The 19,574-nt window shown below is 44.0% G+C and overlaps 1 protein-coding gene across 1 annotated transcript in view; it reads left to right on the top strand.

The window, feature by feature from the left end:
* The window catches only part of LOC126106745 (uncharacterized), a gene marked incomplete at its 5' end in the record, with an annotated part of 45,797 nt that overhangs the window by 25,310 nt on the left and 913 nt on the right, over nucleotides 1-19,574 (top strand). The window contains one exon of the mRNA XM_049913119.1: nucleotides 17,607-17,779. Within this exon, the coding sequence (XP_049769076.1) occupies nucleotides 17,607-17,779 (173 nt within the window). The remainder of the gene's footprint in view (nucleotides 1-17,606; nucleotides 17,780-19,574) is intronic.

Here is a 19,574-nt window from a genome sequence, read left to right as displayed (position 1 = left end):
AATATAACGAAACAACGTTTCACCGTTGGCGATAATATAATCTATGGTCGCACTGCGCACTACTACATCAGCTACTTCTGTTTCACACCATGATTCTCCGACAGTCAGTAGCTTTGCTGTCAAAGACCAATGACGGAGTGGGGGTGGGGGTGGGGGTGGGGGAGTGGGGGGGGCAGCGCGTAAAGCATGAATTTCCTTAGAGGAATAGCGCGAACGCAAATATTTTATGCTTGGTCCCCGTCAAAAACGTTGTTAATGGTGAACATTAAATTACTCGCCAGATTCTACTGCATTGTTCAGTAATGCTAATCACACTGCTATGCGGTGATACATTTCAAGATATCACACGCCCATCATCAGGCAAAACCCAAACAAACCTCTTACAAACTTGTACAAGATCTATGAAAACGAATAAAATCAGTCATGTCACAGCGCTAACTACGAGACGAGTTGACTCTGCGTTACTTTGTGTCGACAACTCACCCCTTCAAGGTCAGCGCCTTCCCTCGAACTGTGCAGCTTATTCCTCTGAGACAGACATGCTACACTTCCATCCACATCTTCTTCGCTCACTCGCAACAAGCAAACTGAGCCATGTGTTGTGCAAAGATGTTAACCACAGTGATCGAAATAGTGTAATCAAACGGCGCGTTATATCGATACTGAAGCTACGTAGTTTCTTCCAAACTACGCACGCCATCTGTCGGGTGATGAACATTAAAAGTCGCCCAGTGTTGTTTTTTTTCTATCCAAAATGACGACGTACAGATAGTTAGTGCTTTGGTGAACGATCTTTTGCCCTATACCAAGGACTCTTCGTAGCAGCTAGCTTCCTGTTGAGTAAATCAGTATTTGGATTTCAGAAGGGGCTATATTGAGAATGACATTTACATGTTCACTCAGCAGATTTTACAAGCATTAGATAACAAAATAGCACCAGTCTGTATTTTCTGCGACCTGTCTAAGGCATTTAACTGTGTGAATCACAGTATTCGCGTAGATAAATTGAATTTTCGAATGAAACAACGAACTTACTGTTACCACTCACTGTTTATTTATATCCACGACGCGTTTCGAATTTTTAAACCTTCATGATCAGGTTGATTTACATGTGTGTGATATATGTGATGTGTTGTGTCATACTAAACATATAAATCCATTGGATGATGGACATTTAAACCTTCGAAGCGCGTCGTGGATATACATAAACAGTGGCTGGTAACAATAAACTTGTTGAAACTTCCTGGCACATTAAAACTGTGTGCCAGGCCCAGACTCGAACTCGGGACCTTTGCCTTTCACAGGCAAGTGTTCTACCATCTGAGCCACAAAAGCACGACTCACGACACGCCCTCACAGCTTCAATTCTGCCAGTACCTCGTCTCCTACCTTCCAAACTTCACAGAAGTAGGACACGAGGCACTGGCAGAATTGAAGCTGTGAGGGCAGGTCGTGAGTCGTGCTTTTGTGGCTCAGATGGTAGAACACTTGCCTGTGAAAGGCAAAGGTCCCGAGTTCAAGTCTCGGTCCAGCACACAGTTTTAATCTGCCAGAAAGTTTCATATCAGCGCACACTCCGCTGTAGATTTCCATTCGGAATCTGTAACAATCACGGTAAAGCCTAATCTAAAGTGTTTGCATTTAAAATTGAAGTTTCATGTGATTGATGGTATAACGAACCAATGAATAATGTCATATCTAACAAAAAGAATGAGGAAAGTTGTACTTAGCAATTCAACCAATGTAGTTCGGGCACGTTACTCTGACTGGGGAGAAATCACGTATAGGGTTCCTCAGTGCTCAATCTTAGATCCCCTGTTGTTCCTCATCTGTGTAAACGATCTTCCGTCTAATATACAACAATCAGAATTAGTTCTTTTCGCAGATAACACTAGTAGTGTAATCCGTTTAAGCATACACGAAGAAACGCAAGAAATGACAATCAAAGTTCTCAGAAGTATCACTGACTATTCTACGAATAGTCTCTTCCTCAACTCTAAAAAGACACAACACATTTAGTTCTGAACATCTAGGGGTATTATAACAATTACAAGAGTAATACGTGGCGAGAAAATAATAAATTGGCTGGAAACTTCAAAATTATTAGGAGTCCATACTGATGAGAATTTAAATTGGAAAAGCGTATTTTGGAAGTCCTAAAACAAGTTAGTTCAGCTAAATTTGCGTTTAAAATCATTACGAATCTTAGAGATAGATAGATAGAGAGAGAGAGAGAGAGATAAATCAGTTTTGCATTTTTCATTCAATTATGTCATACAGAATAACGTTCTGGGGTAACTCATCTTTAAGAAAGCAAGTCTTCATTGCTCAAAGACGTGCTGTAAGAATAATGAATGATGCTCAGCCAGAACCATCTTGTAGACAGCTGTTTAAGGACTTGGGCATTATTACTACTGCCTCCCTGTATATTTATTCCCCCCATGAATTTTGTTGTAAATAATCCACTACAGATGTAGAGGAACATGATGTACATAATTACCATACCAGAAGGAAAATGGCCTTCCTTAGTTTACACTAAGGATGTTTTAGCACGATCTATCTTGCAAAATAATCAATGGAACATGAAACGAAAAAAATAAACGAGTTATGTCTCCAATGTCATCTACGTGATACACTTGAACATCATTGGGAATGTGGGTGTGCCCTGGAAGTGTGAAGGTTGACGATACTGATGTTGGCTGTCATTCAGCACACGACCCCAACTGCAGTGACTCCGACATCGATTCTTATCCCGAATGTGACGTTTTATCCACGTACTAAAATGCTTGCAGTGTCGTGGATCAAGGATTTGACCATACTTTATCTTTACCGGGATGGTGACAAGCTTTTTCTCGAGTTTTGTATCTTCCTATTCCAACGATTCACTCGTCTCTGACGCTACCCGCAAATACTTTGCTAATTATCTGGCTGGTGTCTTTTTGGACCCCGCAGTTGGAGTGTGCCGGGTATGAGAAGTTAAACTTAAGGGCAATATAAATTTTATGGACCGGAAAAAGTGACAGAACCATGTGAACCCTTTATTTGTGAAGACGTTCCAGGCCCCAATGGCGGGATAGAAGGATCCACAGACGTCTTGTAGCTTATATCCGCGGGTGTAGCGCCTAATATTGGTTCCACTTTACGTCGTATATATGCTTTAATTTTGGTTTTGCTGTCTAGATATTGTGGTTCATGGTGTGGGTTCCTGTAGTCATGTCCTAATTCATGAACCACGGGCAACGTATGAGTGGCCGAGTAAGTGGTCCCGACAGTCGGGATACCAGTCACTTTGGAATAAGGCTGGGCATCTCGGACATATTCTGAGTCGTGGTCACCTTTGTGCTCATACGGCAAAGACTACCAAATCCACCGGTTAGTCCCTCAACCGTTAGGGGTAAAACCCAATGGGACTCGGGGCAAGTAAGGCTAGCAACCTGCTTCCCTGGTACTTTAAATATGATGCTGGCAACAATCAGAGCAAAATGCCTCGGACCTTTGGAGGTGACGGAGTCCCACCTCTAACTGACAAACCAGGGACTCCTAAGATACGACTTGGCAAACAAATGGTAATGAGATGGGGAGCTATTAATATCAATGGGGGCTACTCTGGGAAGAAGGTAGAGCTGGCAGAGGCTGCAAGTAAGATGGGGCTGGACGTCTTAGCTGTTAGTGACATTCGGGTAAGGGGTGACAAAGAAGAGGAAGTGGGAGAATACAAGGTCTACCTGTCAGGAGTCAAAGCAGGAATAGCACAATGGGGTGTAGGGCTTTACATCAGGAAAGAAATGGAACCCAGCGTAGTTGCAATAAGGTATGTAAACGAACGACTGATGTGGATAGATTTGACAGTCTCTAGCAAGAAAATTAGGATTGTGACAGTATATTCGCATTGTGAAGGGACAGATCAAGATAAGATGGATAGTTTTTATGAGGCACTCAGTGATGTAGTTGTTAGGGTAAAGGACAAGGACAGTGTTCTGCTCATGGGTGATTTTCACGCCAGGATTGGAAATCGAACAGAAGGGTATGAAAAGGTTATGGGTAAATTTGGAGAGGATATGGAGGCCAACAGGAACGGGAAACAACTCTTGGATATCTGTGCCAGTATGGACTTAGTAATTACAAACTCCTTTTTTAAACACAAGAACATTCACCGGTATACTTGGGAAGGCAGGGGAACCAGATCTGTCATCGACTATATAATAATAGATCAGGAATTCAGGAAGGCTGTGAGGGACACACGTGTATTCAGGGGATTCTTTGATGACACTGATCATTATTTAATCTGCAGTGAAATTGGGATTCTGAGGCCGAAAGCGCAGGAGGTCAGGTCCATATGTAGGAGGATAAGAGTGGAGAAACTTCAGGATAAGGAAATCAGACACAAGTACATAACAGCGATCTCAGAAAGGTACCAGTTAGTTGAATGTAGTCAATTACAGTCATTGGAAAAGGAATGGACGAGGTACAGGGACACAGTACTAGAAGTGGCTAAAGAATGTCTTGGAACAATAGTGTGTAAAAGTAGGATGAAGCAAACAGCTTGGTGGAATGACACAGTCAAGGCAGCCTGTAAAAGGAAAAAGAAGGCGTATCAAAAATGGCTACACACTAGAAATCAGGTAGACAGAGAAAGTTATGCTGAAGAAAGAAACAAAGCCAAACAGATAATTGCAGCATCGAAGAAGAAATCTTGGGAAGACTTTGGAAACAGGTTGGATGGAGATTTTGGGTCAAGCTGTTGGAAAAACATTCTGGAGTGTAATTAGCAGTCTTCGAAAGGGAGGTAAGAAGGAAATGACCAGTATGAGTATTTTGGACAGGTCAGGAAAACTGCTGGTGAATCCTGTGGATGCCTTGGGCAGATGGAGGGAATATTTTGAAGAGTTGCTCAATGTAGGTGAAAATATGATGAGTAATGTTTCAGATTTCGAGGTACAATGGGATAGGAATGATGATGGAAATAGGATCACATTTGAGGAAGTGGAGAAAATGGTCAGTAGATTGCAGTGCAAAAAAGCAGCTGGGGTGGGTGAAATTAAGTCGGAACTCATCAAATACAGTGGAACGTCAGGTCTTAAATGGCTACACAGGATAATTGAAATGGTCTGGGAGTCGGGACAGGTTCCATCAGACTGAACAAAAGCAGTAATCACACCAATCTTTAAACATGGAAACAGATAAGATTGTAACAACTACAAAGGTATCTCTTTAATCAGCGTTGTGGGTAAAATCTTCTCAGGTATTGTTGAAAGGAAAGTGCGAGTACTAGTTGAGGACCAGTTGGATGAAAATCAGTGTGGGTTTAGGCCTCTTAGAGGTTGTCAGGACCAGATCTTTATCTTACGGCAAATAATGGAGAAGTGTTATGAGTGGAACAGGGAATTGTATCTATGCTTTATAGATCTAGAAAAGGCATATGACCGGGTTCCTAGGAGGAAGTTATTGTCTGTTCTACGAGATTATGGAATAGGAGGCAAACTTTTGCAAGAAAATAAAGGTCTTTACATGGATAGTCAGGCAGCAGTTAGAGTTGACGGTAAATAGAGTTCATGGTTCAGAGTAGTTTCAGGGGTAAGACAAGGCTGCAACCTGTCTCCACTGTTGTTCATATTATTTATGGATCATATGTTGAAAACAATAGACTGGCTGGGTGAGGTTAAGATATGTGAACACAAAATAAGCAGTCTTGCATATGCGGATGACTTAGTTGTGATGGCAGATTCGATTGAAAGTTTGCAAAGTAATATTTCAGAGCTAGATCAGAAATGTAAGACTATGGTATGAAGATTAGCATCTCCAAAAGGAAAGTAATGTCAGTGGGAAGGAAATATAAACGGATTGAGTGCCAAATAGGAGGAACAAAGTTAGAACAAGTGGACGGTTTCAAGTACTTAGGATGAATATTCTCACAGGGTGGCAACATAGTGAAAGAACTGGAAGCGAGGTGTAGCAAAGCTAATGCAGTGAGCGCTCAGCTACGATCTACTCTCTTCTGCAAGAAGGAAGTAAGTACCAAGACTAAGTTATCTGTGCACCGTTCAATCTTTCGACCAACTTTGTTGTATGGGAGCGAAAGCTGGGTGGATTCAGGTTACCTTATCAACAAGGTTGAGGTTACGGATATGAAAGTAGCTAGGATGATTGCAGGTACTAGTAGATGGGAACAATGGCAGGAGGGTGTCCACAATGAGGAAATCAAAGAAAAACTGGGAATGAACTCTATAGATGTAGCAGTCAGGGCGAACAGGCTTAGATGGTGGGGTCATGTTACACGCATGGGAGAAGCAAGGTTACCCAAGAGACTCCTGGGTTCAGCAGTAGAGGGTTGGAGCAGTCGGGGCAGACCAAGGAGAAGGTACCTGGATTCGGTTAAGAATGATTTTAAAGTAATAGGTTTAACATCAGAGGAGGCACCAATGTTAGCACTGAATAGGGGATCATGGAGGAATTTTATAAGGGGGCTATGCTCCAGACTGAACGCTGAAAGGCATAATCAGTCTTAAATGATGATGATGATGATGTCTAGATACTATCTTAACCGCTAGAAGGGCACAATTGTACGAATAAAGATGTCGTGTTCAACCTATCTTCCCGTGAAACAATAATAATAAAGTCAATAATCCGGAGGGAGCTGTTCAGGGAAGGGAAGGGAAGGGGAAACCATCGTGGCCAGGCCTCAGGTTTCGACTCCTGAAAGGCAACCGCTCATGAAAAGTGGTAAATTTGAGTTCTAGTGTTGACACAGCAGAAATTTTCGATTTTCCCCGTTGATTTACTTCATTGCCCACTAGCAGACGTTGTCTGTCTTTCCTTCGATTCACAAGGTTTTATCTGTAAAGGCAGACTAAAATTTAAAAAAATACTGGTTAGCGTTGCAGCTCCCGGCCGGGTCATGGGTGCTTCTGTTGTCCTCAGTATCACATCATCATAATCATCGTTATCATCAACGCGCAAGTCGCCTAGTTTTCAACAAATAAAGACTTGCATTAGGTGCCCGAAAACTCCAGATGGAGTCTTCCTGTCAATAACGACAATGATCATTTCATTTCATTATTTATTGGAGCCTATTTTTAGACACTTTCTGTGGTGAGAAAAATCAACAATAATTATATACAAATATAGCATTAATGTCGTCAATTAGATGGTAGGTCACATAGAATATGTACAAAGATATACTCACGTTTAGTTGTTTACAAAGTACAACATACTTCATCTGTGTTTGGTCACTATTTTCTAGCTGCCTTATATTATGAACAATTACGTATTTTTCGTAATACACTCCTGGAAATTGAAATAAGAACACCGTGAATTCATTGTCCCAGGAAGGGGAAACTTTATTGACACATTCCTGGGGTCAGATACATCACATGATCACACTGACAGAACCACAGGCACATAAACACAGGCAACAGAGCATGCACAATGTCGGCACTAGTACAGTGTATATCCACCTTTCGCAGCAATGCAGGCTGCTATTCTCCCATGGAGACGATCGTAGAGATGCTGGATGTAGTCCTGTGGAACGGCTTGCCATGCCATTTCCACCTGGCGCCTCAGTTGGACCAGCGTTCGTGCTGGACGTGCAGACCGCGTGAGACGACGCTTCATCCAGTCCCAAACATGCTCAATGGGGGACAGATCCGGAGATCTTGCTGGCCAGGGTAGTTGACTTACACCTTCTAGAGCACGTTGGGTGGCACGGGATACATGCGGACGTGCATTGTCCTGTTGGAACAGCAAGTTCCCTTGCCGGTCTAGGAATGGTAGAACGATGGGTTCGATGACGGTTTGGATGTACCGTGCACTATTCAGTGCCCCCTCGACGATCACCAGTGGTGTACGGCCAGTGTAGGAGATCGCTCCCCACACCATGATGTCGGGTGTTGGCCCTGTGTGCCTCGGTCGTATGCAGTCCTGATTGTGGCGCTCACCTGCACGGCGCCAAACACGCATACGACCATCATTGGCACCAAGGCAGAAGCGACTCTCATCGCTGAAGACGACACGTCTCCATTCGTCCCTCCATTCACGCCTGTCGCGACACCACTGGAGGCGGGCTGCACGATGTTGGGGCGTGAGCGGAAGACGGCCTAACGGTGTGCGGGACCGTAGCCCAGCTTCATGGAGACGGTTGCGAATGGTCCTCGCCGATACCCCAGGAGCAACAGTGTCCCTAATTTGCTGGGAAGTGGCGGTGCGGTCCCCTACGGCACTGCGTAGGATCCTACGGTCTTGGCGTGCATCCGTGCGTCGCTGCGGTCCGGTCCCAGGTCGACGGGCACGTGCACCTTCCGCCGACCACTGGCGACAACATCGATGTACTGTGGAGACCTCACGCCCCACGTGTTGAGCAATTCGGCGGTACGTCCACCCGGCCTCCCGCATGCCCACTATACGCCCTCGCTCAAAGTCCGTCAACTGCACATACGGTTCACGTCCACGCTGTCGCGGCATGCTACCAGTGTTAAAGACTGCGATGGAGCTCCGTATGCCACGGCAAACTGGCTGACACTGACGGCGGCGGTGCACAAATGCTGCGCAGCTAGCGCCATTCGACGGCCAACACCGCGGTTCCTGGTGTGTGCGCTGTGCCGTGCGTGTGATCATTGCTTGTACAGCCCTCTCGCAGTGTCCGGAGCAAGTATGGTGGGTCTGACACACCGGTGTCAATGTGTTCTTTTTTCCATTTTCAGGAGTGTATATACAGGATTTGTATATGGTTGTAATTTTCTTGCTGCCTTGTATTGTGAAGAATTACATATTTCCGTAAGATATGACAGTTTATTCTGTGTTGATAGCTTTATAGCTTGATACAAAGATGCTGTATGTTTACATTTGTTCATCATCATGGATACTACGGTTTGAGGTGTTGTTTCTGTAATCTTTGGTATATGTTTTAATTTGATTAATTGCTTCAAAATGTTAAAAACGTTTTCTAAATAATGTTTATGTGTTAGGTCTCTTTGCTCGTTAAGAATAACTTGGGGGTTGTTTTCTTATGTGTAGGTAAATTTCCATTTCTTCTAAAATATTGACGCTGATTCCTTTTGGAATTTTGTGTAGTGTTTAGATTGTCGTTTCGATGGTTTCTTTTTAACGATTGCGGATTTTTAGATCTAGAAAGAAAGTACATGGGATAGTGACGGAATCTCTTGTGTGTTGTATCAGATGTAGAAGTTGTCCCGTTTGTCCTATGTAATATTTTACGCAGTTTTCACAACTAATTTTTTATATTACAGGATATGAGTTTCTGGAACTGAGGCTATTGCTGGGTAGTTATTTGTGCTTAGGTTATTAGATGTTTTGAAAGCTATTTTTTATTTATTTAGAATTTTGAAGCGGTATACCAAATTAAAACATATACACCAAAGATTAAACAAACAACAACTCAAATAATAATATCTATGATATAGATAAACAAATTTAAACACACAGCATCTCCGTATCAACTTATAAAGCTGTCAGTATAGAACCAACTGCCAAATACACTCCTGGAAATGGAAAAAAGAACACATTGACACCGGTGTGTCAGACCCACCATACTTGCTCCGGACACTGCAAGAGGGCTGTACAAGCAATGATCACACGCACGGCACAGCGGACACACCAGGAACCGCGGTGTTGGCCGTCGAATGGCGCTAGCTGCGCAGCATTTGTGCACCGCCGCCGTCAGTGTCAGCCAGTTTGCCGTGGCATACGGAGCTCCATCGCAGTCTTTAACACTGGTAGCATGCCGCGACAGCGTGGACGTGAACCGTATGTGCAGTTGACGGACTTTGAGCGAGGGCATATAGTGGGCATGCGGGAGGCCGGGTGGACGTACCGCCGAATTGCTCAACACGTGGGGCGTCAGGTCTCCACAGTACATCGATGTTGTCGCCAGTGGCCGGCGGAAGGTGCACGTGCCCGTCGACCTGGGACCGGACCGCAGCGACGCACGGATGCACGCCAAGACCGTAGGATCCTACGCAGTGCCGTAGGGGACCGCACCGCCACTTCCCAGCAAATTAGGGACACTGTTGCTCCTGGGGTATCGGCGAGGACCAATCGCAACCGTCTCCATGAAGCTGGGCTACGGTCCCGCACACCGTTAGGCCGTCTTCCGCTCACGCCCCAACATCGTGCAGCCCGCCTCCAGTGGTGTCGCGACAGGCGTGAATGGAGGGACGAATGGAGACGTGTCGTCTTCAGCGATGAGAGTCGCTTCTGCCTTGGTGCCAATGATGGTCGTATGCGTGTTTGGCGCCGTGCAGGTGAGCGCCACAATCAGGACTGCATACGACCGAGGCACACAGGGCCAACACCCGGCATCATGGTGTGGGGAGCGATCTCCTACACTGGCCGTACACCACTGGTGATCGTCGAGGGGACACTGAATAGTGCACGGTACATCCAAACCGTCATCGAACCCATCGTTCTACCATTCCTAGACTGGCAAGGGAACTTGCTGTTCCAACAGGACAATGCACGTCCGCATGTATCCCGTGCCACCCAACGTGCTCTAGAAGGTGTAAGTCAACTACCCTGGCCAGCAAGATCTCCGGATCTGTCCCCCATTGAGCATGTTTGGGACTGGATGAAGCGTCGTCTCACGCGGTCTGCACGTCCAGCACGAACGCTGGTCCAACTGAGGCGCCAGGTGGAAATGGCATGGCAAGCCGTTCCACAGGACTACATCCAGCATCTCTACGATCGTCTCCATGGGAGAATAGCAGCCTGCATTGCTGCGAAAGGTGGATATACACTGTACTAGTGCCGACATTGTGCATGCTCTGTTGCCTGTGTTTATGTGCCTGTGGTTCTGTCAGTGTGATCATGTGATGTATCTGACCCCAGGAATGTGTCAATAAAGTTTCCCCTTCCTGGGACAATGAATTCACGGTGTTCTTATTTCAATTTCCAGGAGTGTATTTTACTGTATCACAACTTAAGTAAACCTGGATCGAGTTAATAAACTGTCAAAGTGAAACCAACTGTCAACTCATTTGAAAAATATATAATTATTCATAATATAAGACAGCAAGAAAATAGCGACCAAACACAGTGCAGAATGTACATACATTATGAACAAATTAATGAAGGTACATGGTCGCACATATTTAGTGTAAACTACATCTAATTGACGACATCTATACCACGTGTAATGACCACAGGTTGTTCTAGAAAACTGCAATAACACCAAAACATGCCTACAGTACGAAAGAATAATAAACGCTAACAACCTAACAGGAATTAACTCTTCTTCTTCAGTCTGCCAGTTCCCCAGATTCTTTTGCATTTTCTTTGGAGTGTGTCCTCACACTCAGCGCAAAATTTGCTTGAAGTCTGCCAAGGGAATCATTCCATCTCATCAGACTTCTACAACAATAACACATTCACGTAAAAGTACATGTTGTTGTTGTTGTGGTCTTCAGTCCTGTGGCTGGTTTGATGCAGCTCTCCATGTTATTCTATCCTGTGCAAGTTTCTTCATCTCCCAGTACTTACTGCAACCTACGTCCTTCTGAATCTGCTTAGTGTATTTATCTCTTGGTCTCCCTCTACGATTTTTACCCTCCACACTGCCCTCCAATGCTAAATTTGTGATCCCTTGATGCCTCAGAACATGTCCTACCAACCGGTCCCTTCTTGTAATCAAGTTGTGCCACAAACTCCTCTTCTCCCCAATTGTATTCAGTACCTCCTCATTAGTTATGTGATCTACCCATCTAATCTTCAGCATTCTTCTGTAGCACCACATTTCGAAAGCTTCTATTCTCTTCTTGTCCAAACTGTTTATCGTCCATGTTTCACTTCCATACATGGCTACACTCCATACAAATACTTTCAGAAACGACTTCCTGACACTTAAATTTATACTCGATGTTAACAGATTTCTCTTCTTCAGAAACGCTTTTCTTGCAATTGCCAGTCTACATTTTATACCCTCTCTACTTCGACCATCATCAGTTATTTTGTTCCCCAAATAGCAAAACTCCTTTACTACTTTAAGTGACTCATTTCCTAATCTAATACCCTCAACATCACCCGACTTAATTCGACTACATTCCATTATCCTCGTTTTGCTTTTGTTGATGTTCATCTTATATCCTCCTTTCAAGGCACTGTCCATTCCATTCAACTGCTCTTCCAAGTCCTATGCTGTCTCTGACAGAATTACAATGTCATCGGCCAACCTCAAAGTTTTTATTTCTTCTCCATGGATTTTAATATCTACTCCGAATTTTGCTTTTGTTTCCTTTAGTGCTTGCTCAATGTGTAGATTGAATAGCATCGGGGATAGGCTACAACCATGTTTCACTCCCTTCCCAACCACTGCTTCCCTTTCATGGCCCTCGACTCTTATAACTGCCATCTGGTTTCTGTACAAATTGTAAATAGCCTTTCGCTCCCTGTACTTTACCCCTGCCACCTTCAGAATTTGAAAGAGAGTATTCCAGTCAACATTGTCAAAAGCTTTCTCTAAGTCTACAAATGCTAGAAACGTAGGTTTGCCTTTCCTTATTCTTTCTTGTAAGATAAGTCGTAATGTCAGTATTGCCTCACGTGTTCCATTTCTGCGTAATCCAAACTGATCTTCCCCGAGGTCGGCTTCTACTAGTTTTTCCATTCGTCTGTAATGAATTCGCGTTAGTATCTTGCAGCTGTGACTTATTAAACTGATTGTCCGGTAATTTTCACATCTGTCAACACCTGCTCTCTTTGGGATTGGAATTATTATATTCTTCTTGAAATCTGAGGGTACATAATATATACAAATACAGAGAGGTCCAGAAAAATGTAGACACCCTTTGGTAGTCAATATTAATGGAACACAATGACATACCGTTACAGTTCTTGCACGAGGCGAGGGTTATTTTGCATGTTCATAGTGACACCCATTAGCAGCCAAACAACATCGATGTCGCTGAACTGTTGACCGAACTACGGCTGTAAGTGTCATAGCCGCACAGGAAGCCTCGATAGTTTCAGTAGCTCGTTCAGTGTAGCTGGATTCTGTTGAAACACTTCATTTTCAAGGTCCCCCACATACGGAATTCAAGAGGTGTAAGGTCTGGAAACCGCGGTTGGTACTTAACAGCTCGTTCTCGACCTATCCACTGTCCAGTTAGATTTTCATCCAAGCAAGCTCTGACATCTCTTGTGGTAGTAAGGTGCAGCGCCATCATGTTGTAGGTAAAATCTTTCATTTTCAACACCTCTTCGGTGGCAGGTAGGATCTATGTTTACAGCATATGACGATAAACCTCATCGTTTACAGTGCCTTCAAAGCAGAATGGATCGATCAATCCGCGCGATGACAGACCACACCGTTCGGTTTGAATTGCGCCCTGCAAACTGTTCATTCTCACGAAGCATGCCTTCAAAGCTCTCGCAGTACTCTATCCTTAGATATGGGTCGTCCTCGCTCATAGCTGGCAGCGATCTTGGAATGTACAATTTCCACTTTGCAGTCTCCGGAATTCGTCGTACGCTTGATCTCGTTATCCCGCTTTCATGTGCACCCTGCATCACAGATTTTTGAGGTGACTTACTAATTCAGGGTGTCCCACTCAAACCTCCCTAATTTCAAAGACCCAGGAAATAAAAACACAGTAGATACGGCAATGAAAAACTCAAGACATTGTAGAGCATCTCAAAGAATTTATTTATTTATCATCAATATACCACTACATGTGAACCATTTGTAGCACGAAGAATATCGAGTCCATATTCAAATTCTTGTCAAGTTCTTTGTAACGTTTCCACTGTTATTGTTGCAATCGCATTAGTGATATGATGTCGCAATGTAGGAATATCGTCCACTTTGGTAACATACACGGGGTCGTTCACGATTCCCCACGTGAAGAAATCAAGCGACGTAATGGCGGGTGAACGTGGTGGCCAGGCAACGGGTCCTCCGTGTCCGATCCAACGATTGGGAAATTTAAACTTGCGAACATCCGTTGACCAAAGTGGCCTAGCTCCATCTTGTTGAAAAATGACGTTGGGTTGGAAGTCTTATATCTGAGGGTACACAAACTGCTCCAACATGTCCAGATACACTTACCCATTCACTGTTTGTTCCACATAGAAGAACGGTCCAACAATTCTGTCGTGCATTATCCCGCACCAGATGTTTGGTTTAGGGCTATTACGAACATGTCCAATAACAATGTGCGGATCCTGCGAACCCCAAATCCGAACATAATGCCTATTAACCCTTCCTGATAGATGAAAGGTTGCCTCATCTGAGAATAAATATCTTTCGAAGATATCAATACGCTGCAGCATATCTGCAACAAATTGTTGTCAGCTTGGTTTGCCGTTTGGCGTCAGATGTTGCAGAATTTGCACTTTGTAAGCACACATACGAAGACGATGGTGAGCCACATGATGCAATGTTGACCGAGGTACACCAAGTTGCCTAGATGCTAGACGAATTTACTTAAGTGGGCTTCTGAGAAACGTTTGTCTGATGTCCTCCACTGTGTCTTCTGAAACTCCGTAACGTGCAGAATGTTTCAGAACACTTCCTGTTGCCAGAAACTTCCTGTACCATTCCTTAATTGTTTTCACATCAGGTGGATCAGATTCATACACACGACGATAATTTCTTTGCACAGTAATCGGCGATTTTGTTTCTGCAAACCACATTACTGCTTGTCCGTGCTACTGTGGAGTCGCCATTTTCACTTCATGCGACCATGCTACACTCTGGCGACGATACTTGGCACTTCTGATGCGAGACTATAAATTCTTTGAGATGCTCTACAATGTGGTGCATTTTTCATTGTAGTATCTACTGTGGTTTTTCTCTCCTGGGTCCTTGAAATCACGCAGGTATGAGTGGGGCATCCTGTATTTTGCAACACAGCGGCACTGGATGCTGGACTTAATGCTTTTGGCTGGCCAGACCTTTCCTTATGCACGAATTGTACCGTCGGCTTCAAATTCATCCCGAATACGATAAATTATTGTAAGTGTTGGTGACTGAGTTCCGAACACATTAAGCCATTGCCGTTGTACCTCCATCATGTTTTTGTACTTCCAGTACCACTTCAACATAGCCTTGCGTTGCTCAAACGACAGTCTTATTACATTCATTTCTGCACTGTCATCTGCTGGAGAACGCGCGCCAAGATATGTTGAGGAAACAATGAACTACGCTACCGCGCAAAATTGCAACGATATCTCATTTTGTTCCAAAGATATAAACTATCAAAGAGTGTCTACATTTTTCTAGACCCCACCGTGTTTACACATTTAACCACGAAAAATGAGGTATTCTGTGGCCATCTTTTTGATCGTTTCATACGCTTTAAGCAGAAACTGATATTAACGGGTGTAAGGGACCCGACTTCCCATTCTGTAGTGAAATACGTTTTGTACACATTTGGTATCCGAAATACATGTGAGCGTTTATGTTGCTGTTCCGTCTCAGACACACATGATGCTAATGTGGCAACGTATTTCTCTCAACAAGTCATAACATATCAGGTTTTCAGGAAAATAATCTGCTCTTTTGGGTACTATATTAAATATATTTCGGCAACAGGACTACGAGTATCAGTGTTACAAATGATTTTCAAATTCCTGCAAAATGTCCTCTGTAACTGTACTATCACAATGTTAATTTATTAAATTGCTCATACTTCTGTGTTACAATTTGCACGATCAGGATAGCGTGAGAGATAGTAAAATTCTTAGCTATTGCTAGGGAAGAAATTTCATCATAGTCGCAGTGGCTATTGCTGCATAAACCAAGAGAATGAAATTAATGGTTAACAATAATATCCTCCTACTGTTTTATCAACAGCGTTTTCGCTATCCCTATGAACATTTTGAAGTCACAGGTTCATCGAAGGGAATGGAGTAGAGTTGGGGGAAAACAATAGTGGTACCGGGGTACCCTCCAACTCACACATCGCAAGGTGACTTGAAGGAGCATAGAATATACGGATGATCGAAAAGTCAGTATAAATTTGTAAACTTAATAAACCACGGAATAATGTAGATAGAGAGGTAAAAATTGACACACATACTTGGCATGACATGGGGTTTTATTAGAACAAAAAAATAAAACGAAGTTCACACATTGTCCGACAGATGGCGCTGTACAACAAAACGTCAGTGACTGCGCATGACAATCGTGTATAAAATGAGCTGTAATGAGAGAGAGAATCAGATGTGCCAGCAGTCGCAGCATATTGACGTTACCTGAAAAGGCGCTTTTTAGTGAAGCTGTATTATCAGAATGGGGAATGTTCAGCGTTACGAACCTATCGCCATAGGAAGGGGATTCGAACGGGTAAAGGTCCGTTGACAAATGCAGCTGTGGCGAGAAGGATTTCGAAGTTCGAAGCCACGGGTTGTTTAGACGATAGACCCCGTAGTGGCCGACAGAGCACAAGGCGTAATGCTGCTGAGACGGTTCAGGAAGAAATGGAGACTGTAGAGGGTTCGTCTATGCACGGGGAAGTCAGCGCTAGTGCAGTCTCACGTCGCACCGGCATTCCATACACTACTGTTTGATTGGCACTTAGGCGTACCCTCCGATGCTATCCGTCCAAAATCCATCGGCATCATGAGCTGTTACCTGGCGATTTAGTGAAGCGGAGGGCTTTTGCGGTGTGGGCGTTTCAAAAGATGGCGGAAGATGACGATTGTTTGAGTAAAGTGTTGTGGACCGACGAAGCTCATTTCACGCTTCAAGGGTCTGTCAACGCCCACAACTGAAGAATTTGGGCTACCGAAAATACTAGAACTTGCACGACGAGAAAGTCACGGTATGGGCTGCTTCTACCACATCTACCGTTATCTGGCCTTTTTTCTTCGAGAAAATGCGCGACTCTGGTTTTGTAACTGCTACCGTGACGGGCGAGAGGTACGCCGATATGTTACAGAATCCCATCATCCCCAGCCTGGATGATAAACACCTGCCGGAACGTACGACGTTTATGCAGGATGGCGCTCCACCCCATATTGCTTGACGCGTGAAAGATCTCTTGCGCGCGTCGTTTGGTGATGATTGTGTGCTCAGCCGCCACTTTCGTCATGCTTGGCCTCCCAGGTCCCCAGACTTCAGTCCGTGCGATTATTGGCTTTGGGGTTACCTGAAGTCGCAAGTGTATCGTGATCGACCGACATCTCTAGGGATGCTGAAAGACAACATCCGACGCCAGTGCCTCACCATAACTCCGGACATGCTTTACAGTGCTGTTCACAACATTATTCCCCGACTACAGCTATTGTTGAGGAATGATGGTGGGCATAATGAGCATTTCCTGTAAAGAACATCATCTTTGCTTTGTCTTACTTTGTTATGCTAATTATTGCTATTCTGATCAGATGAAGCGCCATCTGTCGGACATTTTTTGAACTTTTGTATTTTTTCGGTTCTAATAAAATCTCATATCATTCCAAGCATGTGTGTCAATTTGTACCTCTCTATCTACATTATTCCGTGATTTATTAAGTTTTCAAATTTGTACTGATTTTTTGATCACCTGGTAGAAGAAAACTTAGACTAGCATTACACCAGCCTTCGGATTGAAGATAACAATAACAGCAACGACAGTGTGTGTTGACCCAAGTCGTCGCGTGGTGTGTTTGTGTTGCAGGCCGCGGGGGCGAGGGTGCGCTCTCGGAGGTGGAGCCGCGAGCGGCGGCCGTGGGGTGGCGCGGCTGGGGGCCGTCCGCCCCCGGGCCCACGCAGTGCAGCAAGCTGCGCGTCTACCGCCCCCACCCACCGCCCCCAGCGCCGGCGCCAGGAACCCCGCCAACCCTCCAACATGTAACGTATCTAAACTTAGTATTCCTCTTCGCACAATCATGCTACGCACTCCATCATATATGAAAGTTCTTCACCGATTGCTTTCATATACAACCTAGAGAAGGTCTTGACCAATTCGCTTCACATTACTCTAATAAACTTTTGACAGATGTAAGCTTTATGTTTTAATATATTAATTTGGTTACGTTGTTGGCAAAAGTCTAGAAAATTTCTTGACCAGTTTACTTCACATTTTCCATGATACTCTAAGAAACACTCAGACATACTTAGGCTACAGGTACTTTAAACAACAATGTATAGGTTTTCTGTTAAAAGCGACTGTGAGAAAGAAAATGCTGTGCTGTCCTCTCCTGTGAAACTGTCCTGTTTTGTTTTCTTTCCCACAGTCTAATTCAAATACGATACCAGACTATTTAAACCATAAAGAAATTGTTTCTCTTGAGTATAGTCTTTCTCATTACACATAATTTGAAACAAAAATTGTGTATGTAACAATGTGTTGCTTCATTTTTTTTCTCAAAGTCGATTTTGATAGAAAAGTTGCATTTAAGACTTATTGGCTTATGATTACAATACTATTACATAATCTGAATTTTCAATCACAATAAACAATGCTAAAGACAAGAGAGGAGGTGGAGGAGGGTGAAGGAATTGGAAATTGAGAGAGGGAAGGATGTAATGGACAGAGAAAGGGGAAGGAGTAGATGGAGAGAGAGGGGGGATGAAGGTGATGGTCAGACAGAGGGGGGAAGAGGTGACAGTTAGAGAGGGGGGGGGGGAAGTGATCGACAGAGATTGGGGGAAGGACACGTGGAAGGCAGGAGAGGATGGGCAGAGAGAGGGGAAGGAGGAGACTGGGATGTACGTCCAATTCCTGTACACATTTAGCACATGTGAAGCACTGCCAAATTCGGTAATATAAATGCATTTATGTGTGTATGTATGTTCAACATCTCTTCCTCAACCAGAATTTGGTAAACACACTGTTGTGTACATAGTTCCGCGTAGTCAGCGCGTACACAACTTTCCCACTAGAGCGCGCCCCACTAAGCACAAGAGAGCAGGCGCAGCGCTCGTCCGTCTCCGCACTACGAGATGGCGCTGTCATAGAGACGGACCAAATTCTGCTTCCGCCGATCCGCGTATTAATATGTAACGCATCCAATGAGATTGCTGCTAATGTAGAACCTTTTCTCCTCGCAGATCACACTTGCGCAGTGATACCCGAACGCGCGAGGTATTACAACGAGAGTACAGACCTCTGATTAGTCAGTCTGCATTTGTCTGCACCGGTCTGTACCAGTCTATAGTCAAATTTCAGTCTGCGCCTAATAAGATTACCATATTCCTGTAAATAGCCATGAAGATAAATGTATAGACACTTTTGTCAAGTATCAGAGATATACGTGAGAATAAGATTAACGTACCAATACCAAAGGAACTTCAGATTGTGAATTGTAAATAGCATCCAGAACCAAGTTAAGTAATTTTTAGGCTTGTTATTATTTTAATAAATGTGTGTGAAAATTAATCAATTTCTGTTTAAAGTTGGTCACCATCAATCTGCTACTCCAAGTGTGCAAGTGGCATTTCTATTGTCTGACCTAACGGCAGAAGATAAACACGCCACGATAAGACCACGAGACATAATGCTGACAGTCGCCTACTTCGTTAGTGCGACAGGTCAAATAATCTGATGGTGTGTGTACTGAAGGTCTTACGGTACGCACACCACACACACTACTTATTGTTTGGAAAGAAATGCTTTGGAGATAAGTCCACCTACTTCTCATAG

This window comes from Schistocerca cancellata, chromosome 10 (genome assembly GCF_023864275.1).
Source record: "Schistocerca cancellata isolate TAMUIC-IGC-003103 chromosome 10, iqSchCanc2.1, whole genome shotgun sequence".
Lineage (NCBI taxonomy): Eukaryota > Metazoa > Arthropoda > Insecta > Orthoptera > Acrididae > Schistocerca > Schistocerca cancellata.
The sequence above is the reverse complement of the archived record's forward strand: the minus strand, read 5'-3'. Positions and strand labels throughout refer to the sequence as shown.